The sequence below is a fragment of the Branchiostoma floridae genome, chromosome 1 (assembly GCF_000003815.2).
Source record: "Branchiostoma floridae strain S238N-H82 chromosome 1, Bfl_VNyyK, whole genome shotgun sequence".
In the NCBI taxonomy this organism is placed as follows: domain Eukaryota; kingdom Metazoa; phylum Chordata; class Leptocardii; order Amphioxiformes; family Branchiostomatidae; genus Branchiostoma; species Branchiostoma floridae.
In genome coordinates this window covers 12,142,725-12,149,525 of record NC_049979.1, presented here as the reverse complement: position 1 = coordinate 12,149,525, position 6,801 = coordinate 12,142,725, and the positions used below count along the sequence as shown (strand labels likewise).

General features: G+C 43.8%; 1 protein-coding gene across 1 annotated transcript in view; it reads left to right on the top strand.

The window, feature by feature from the left end:
* LOC118426888 (inactive tyrosine-protein kinase 7-like) overlaps positions 1 to 6,801 on the top strand; it is a gene marked incomplete in the record, with an annotated part of 30,224 nt that overhangs the window by 16,394 nt on the left and 7,029 nt on the right. Inside the window, 8 exon segments of the mRNA XM_035836480.1 lie at positions 1 to 112; positions 373 to 509; positions 3,826 to 3,981; positions 4,143 to 4,253; positions 4,675 to 4,814; positions 5,304 to 5,439; positions 5,670 to 5,942; positions 6,372 to 6,496. Of these exon segments, the coding sequence (XP_035692373.1) occupies positions 1 to 112; positions 373 to 509; positions 3,826 to 3,981; positions 4,143 to 4,253; positions 4,675 to 4,814; positions 5,304 to 5,439; positions 5,670 to 5,942; positions 6,372 to 6,496 (1,190 nt within the window).

Below are 6,801 nucleotides of genomic sequence, written 5' to 3'. Positions count from 1 at the left end.
TGGTGGTGAACAAGAATGACGACGCACGGCTGGACTGTGTGTTCACTGCCGACCCTGCCCCCACCATACAGTGGTACTTCAACAACGAGGGACCCCTCACCAACATGTCCAGGTAAGGCCACAAGAAATACAGTTGTCATTTCTATCATTTGTAAGAATAATGCTTAACTGGAAGGACAACATTACAAGAAGGCAGGAGTAGTCTGGAAAGTACTGTTTGACAAGTCTTCTTTGGCATCATAAAGTTGTGTTTTTTTTGCTAGTCAGCATGTTGGTAGTCCTTAGGACTACTGTAATTCTTAAAGCAATTTATTGTTGAAAACACTGATTTACTATATTGATGATTTAATCAAAACCCTCTTTGTTGTCCAGGATCTACCAAGGGTGGAACGGTTCACTCATCATCCGCAGGGTGAAGAAGAAGGATGAGGGACAGTACGACTGCGTGGCGACAGGGAGTAACGGCAGAGGCACTCCTGTGGTAGCACAGGCTACCATCAGGCTGGCATGTAAGTACCTTACCATACTGCTCCACACCATACCTGACACTTCCATGGTCGCACAAGCTACCATCAGGCTGGCATCTTAGTATCTTACCATACCATACCATACCTCGTCACGCTGTACTTGATGTGATATCTTGACCAGGTGATAACTTGTGTTATTTTTTGTCAGACTCGAGGGTCATTTCATCATTTTTCTAGATGAAAATAAAAGTAACGGTCCTCAATTTAGCTTGGTGGGCAGAAATGATAGCGTGGTAGCTCGTTACACTGAATGCACTAGCTGTTACCCTGGTTGCACCTTTTCTGATATTAGAAGGCCACTTTACTCTATTTGCTGTCATTCAAACTTGTGTCACAAACCGGTTGACTCAGAAATGAGAAAGTCTGGTTGCCCCAGTAGTCTGGTAAGCCCCAGTTCCAGACAGTGGAGTTTATTGTATGAACCCACATTCCTGTTGACTCAGGCCTGTAACATGAGTTTACTCCGCTGTTTGTTGCAACAACAGTTCTTGAAAAGGTTTTGTTTACAGCACTAGTTATTGAGCCATTTTTGTGACAGGAGAGAGTTGTGCATTAACTTGGAAGGTCCAGTTGAAGGTGCTTTGCTGTGGGGGTGGGAGGGTCCTTTGACACCCAATTCAGGAAGGCTGGCTTTTGTAGACACCTCCATACAAATTACATGGAAATATTGTTTTACCCTTAGCCTGGATACCAGACTCAGCCCGATGTCAAAAATCGTCAAAATTCTGTGGATATTTTGAGATCCGACTGGGGTCTGGTATCCAGGCGAGTTTCCCCTTGAAATTAAAGGAAATTAAAATGGCTTGCATATGCCTTAGCTATAGATGTATACAGGATCCTATTGAACTGTGTTCAAGACTGTAGTCCTGATAGTTCCTGGTTGTTATAGACTTTTTTTTTTAAACAGGAAAAGGTACTTTTCCATATGTTTTGTATGTGAATAGAACACATAAAACTGTTGAATAGGTGTTTCCTTGCTCCTCCCCCTTTACTCGCATATCTATAATATGCTATTTCATGCATAATTGTACAACAATGACTGCATGTAAAAACATGGAATATCATCCGTGTAGATAGGTAACATGGTAGACAGATTACATTTAGTATGTGGGGAAGGACAACCTCAAGCCAACCATTCACACTTGCGCCACATCTTCAGAAAAGACGCTGGAGCCGCATGGTAGACAGATTACAATTGTTACAACTACAACACACAGAATACGTGCATGATGATATGAAGGTATTTTGATGTGCCCTATTTGATTTTTTTATGGTCCCAAGGAAGGCTATGGTAGGTCAGCTGATGATCATTGGTGGCCATCCAAATATTTTGTGTATTGGAACACAGTTCAGCTATCTGAGACGCCTTTTAGACTTTAAATGCCAGGTTAGAACACAGTGCACCATGTGGCTTATATTAGACTTGTGCAGTGATCTGAAGCATGAAATTTCTGCAGCTACTGTTCTGCTACAGTTTTCCTGACATGGGGCTCAGTTTCAATCACACCCTGCACTGTGGGACTTATCAATTAAGCAACTACAGGAAACAGGAAGTACTACACAGGGTAACTTACACCAGGAATGTGATTGAAATTCATGTTTGCATTGAATGCTTGCCTGGCGATGTTGAACGTTACCTGGCAGCATTGTTCAACTGTTCAACAGTCAGGATTGACTAATCTGTGTGTGCTGGGTGGATAAACAAGGTGGCAGAATGGGGCTAGTCTCCCCTAAAGGTTAAATTGGTGTCAAGGACCCTTTAGATAATCCCAGGTAGATGATATGAAGGTTGGGAGGCCCTAGAGGCCCACTCTGACAGTGCTTTGCTGGAAATATGAAGTCCCTTTGTTTAGACAGTTGTACCAGTGTTTGTTTTGTCTACACAAGCGAGCAGTGAAGCATGACAGCCTGGGTTTTTAACCAGTCAGGGACAGAATGTTACAGGGTTGTCAGGATAAAACAGCTATGCTTCCTTTGATCCTTTATCCTTATTTCTATCAATCAATATTGCAGATAAGCAAATAAGATTACCTTGATTGTACTATAAACAACAAGGTCATAACATTTATTTTAATGTCTGATTCAAAAGTTTTGGTTGTAGCTTTGGGAATACTGTAGATCTTGATTCTTTTGCAGTTATTTTATTCTTTCAATTGTGCAGTTACCGCTCCATTGTGAACTCTTAATACTGCAAATATGCCATGCCAGTGTATTGCTACTGTACTATAGACTTGTTTCAACCATGAACTTGAAAAACAGCATTCCCCTTCTACCACGAAATTCCAATCCATGCGAAAATATACACATTTACAGTAGATTGTGTTTGCCCCCAGGTAAGACTTATATAGAGAGGTGTTTGATAGTCAGTGGGGGATAGTTTTATAATCAGTAGGGGATAGTTTGATACATCAAAGATTGAAATCTTTCAAATTAGTGGACAGGAATGGAGATTTAATAGGGCCAGGAGACAGACTTTCCTAGCAACATGAGTCACGTCTGGTGCCACATTACACATGTCTGAACAGGTTCATAATCCACAGCTTAACATGCTGTTACTGGTGTCATAGATGGTTCAGTACTTTTGTCATGGGGGTTACCTCCAGGATGGAAATTTGCTGAAGAAAAATTTCATCCACATTCATCAAGAGAATCTGTACCTCATGGCACGAAACAGACTTACCGGTAACAGGGAAAATCATAACAAAGGCTCCCCAAAAAGTTAAGGCGTGAAGCTAAGGGACCACCTGAAAGTGGGCACATTGGCCAGGGGAATCTTATGTAGAGCTAGTCACTTACAGGTTTGAATGGACTATTCTTATGTACGTTCGAACTGGGGTGCTAGTGTTGGCACCTGTACCTGCCTTCACCTCTTTTGATAGCATTAAGTAATAACAATTACTACTATGCAAATTAAGGAGAAGTTAATCAAGCCCAGGTCAAGGTGACCAGAATGTCTGCAAGCAAAGTCACGTGGTTCTATGGAAGAGAAACTCAAATGTTTACAAATGAAAGGTGTGGTTGACTTCAGACCTGTTTTTACATTAGCTAATATTCCAATGTGTTTCACTGCAGCTCATGTTTTCAGCCAAGCACAGCAGTTCTTTCTAGACACGTGTGTTGGGTTCTTTTGCATGCAGAGGTTCTGAGTTCTGACACTTCAGTATCACCTGAAGCTATCTCATATGTAAGTAGTGACAATTAACTACCCAGTAATTCCCCCAGTAAGTCTGCATTCAGTAATGATTGCAGTAAAGTCTGCATTCAGTAATGATTGCCTTCTTTCCTTTCCTTTCCTTAGACCTTGGCCACCTGAACTCCCTGGATCCGTACATGGTGCCTGCCGGAGACAACCTGATCGCTCGCTGCGCCCCTCCGGACGGGCTGCCGGAGCCCGTCATCACGTGGGAGCGGGACGGCGTGCCTGTGCCCAGCAGTGGGAGGATTTACACTACAGGTACTGTATGCAATACATGAATATAAATTTCTATTGCATTCCTATTCTATATATATATATATATATATATATATATACATACTTCAACTTTCCCACATTCACAAACAAACAGAAATTGTGGAGATTTATAAATATTGAGATGTTGATGCTTGCCCCACCAGGTGAGCAGCTGATCATCAACAGGACGCAGGTGTCAGACATGGGCAACTTCACCTGTGTGGCCTCCAACACGGCAGGGGAGGAGAGACAGAACATGATGGTGGTGGTCGCAAGTAAGTCAGCTCTCCTCTGTTATGTTTTATCAGGAACAAAATGCAGAAGGAACAGCCACTTTTGCAAGCATCAACAAGTTGTAGTTTTGGGTAATTTTCATCAAAATGCTGTCAGATTTTGCCAGTACATTTTGATAATGATCAATGCCAAAGTGCAAAAGAAAGTTACGTAGTTCTGAGCTTGACAAGATAACCTATTCAGATCTGAAGTAGAAAGATTCTTTTTTTTTTGTGCTTTCCCTAGTAAGTTACCTCGTATTGCTGAGTTTTACCTTATCGAGCCCAAAACACTAAGAAAGCCACACCGACAAAAAAACATGCAGCTTTTGTGTCCTTTCTGCAGATGTGGCATAAGTGTGTATGGGTGACTCGATGTTCACTCTCATTTGCCCTAAACCTTTCTCTGTTGTTTCCTCCCCAGCCGCTCCTCAGTGGATACAGAGACCAGCAGATACAGATGCGGATGAGGACGGCCATGCCTACCTGCACTGCCACACCCAAGCCACACCCAACCCTTCAGTATCCTGGCACAGAACGTCACTCAGAATAGACCCCAGAAAAGTATGAAACTTTCTGGGATTAATCTGTATCTGTATAGCCAGTATAACCTGCCTTAAGCAGCTTCATACAGCTTCACAGGCATGTAGTGCCACAACAGCTGGTCATATTTCCAAGAACGACCTGTTTCACATAACCTTTGCGTAACTAGCTGCAAGCGTTGCTTAAATCTATCTAGTAAGGATGCTCCTACTGTACCTAAGATAGCTCTTGGAATGTGTGGAGTAGGTTTTAAAACACCTGTAGAAGGTAGGGTCTTAAAACGCCAGTTGAAGTCGGATGCTCCATCAAACAGATTCCTTTGTAGTGAAATGAACCGTTGTTTTGAGTATCGTCCATTCACAAGTTTTCACATATAATCAGGTTCAGGTCCAGACCTGGACCTGATCATCTGGATCTGGACTGTACCTGTACCTGAATTATCTGTACTGGTACCCACCCCTGTTTAACGAGTGATGAAACTGACTCCCTGTGTGTGTGTTTGATTGACAGGACAGCAGATACGAGGTGTTCAGTAACGGCACCCTGCACATCAGCCCCCTGCGAGTGCTGGACGAGGGAGACTACTTCTGTGCCTCGCAGACTCTGGCCGGCAGCATCGAGGGACAGCTCTTTCTCAATGTCATAGGTCAGGAGACATGTTTGATGTATTCTGGATCAATGTTGACCCAGGGGTGCCTAACTATTGATTTTGACTATCATCATATTCATGACTTTATATGTCGCATTGCAGAAAAGAAATTGGGCCTACTCGATTGTAGTGGGTAGAGACATGTGAATGATAAGCAATGTAAACGGTTATATGTCAACTAATTTACAAAATCTGAAACAAAGGATCTTGTCCCTGGTTGTTTTCAGAAAAGTTGAAGTTTTCCCCCTCACCCGTCCCACGCACCCTGGAGCTGGGGGACACCGTCGCCATCCGCTGTAACGCCAAGGGCGAGTACCCGCCCACCATCCAGTGGCTGAAGCACAACGTGGCGTCCTCCGCCTGGCCTGCCTACGTGCAGGAGGCCAACGGGACCCTGCAGTTCAACGGGGTACAGAAGGAGGATGCGGGAATGTACACGTGTATCGCCTCCAGCCCCGAGCAGGGACTGATTAACGCCACCATCAAGCTGACTGTGTTCGGTAAGAATTACCTGGGATGAAATAGAAGTAAAGTGAAAGTAATTTGGGTACTGCTAATTATGACGTGGTCACATGGGTTGTCAGATGTCATATGATTTTGATATTGTAGAATTTTCAAGCAGGCTGTGACAGAACCAACTGCCAACAAGGTCCTAAGACAGCCTTCCCAGTAACACAACGGCTGTAGTTTCATAATATGTGCATGACTATGCCAATGTTGCCTCCAGTTTGTGATCCTTTGGCAATAATGCATCAAAATGTGATCAGACCTTCACAACTGGTGCACCTATTCCAAAATGATGAATTTCGAGCCCTGGGATGGCTGTCTTCTGTATCTGTGTCTATCGTTTGGTGTAACACACCAGCTTCGCAGTCTTGCACCCTCTTGTTGCAGCAGATGCTTACTCCTTTGTTCCTACCCTCTTACAGTGAAGCCCCATTTTACGGTGACCCCGAATGACACCACTGCCGGGGAGGGCTCCCAGGTCCTGCTGCACTGTCAGGCTGAAGGGGACCCCGAACCCATCATCACATGGACAGGCACCAACAGCAAGGTAAGCACAACTTTCTTCATCATGCTGGCACCTAGCCTAGAATCCGTCCTTTGCTAGCCCTTATTCGCACCAATCGTGCTCACACAGAGTAGTCTGGTACCATCTAATTGACTGGTCCTTATGTCTTGCATTAATTCAGGAGTCAAATATTCCTCAGAAGCAGTAGAACAGGGACCAAACTTCTGAATGCTTGTTTTGACCCTGTGACTATGTAATAATACCAATAGAGTGGTGCAGGGAAAATTTGTCTGGTGCATGCAAATGTTACCATTGCAGTTCCAGTCCTGTAGTTCTCCACTGCAGCA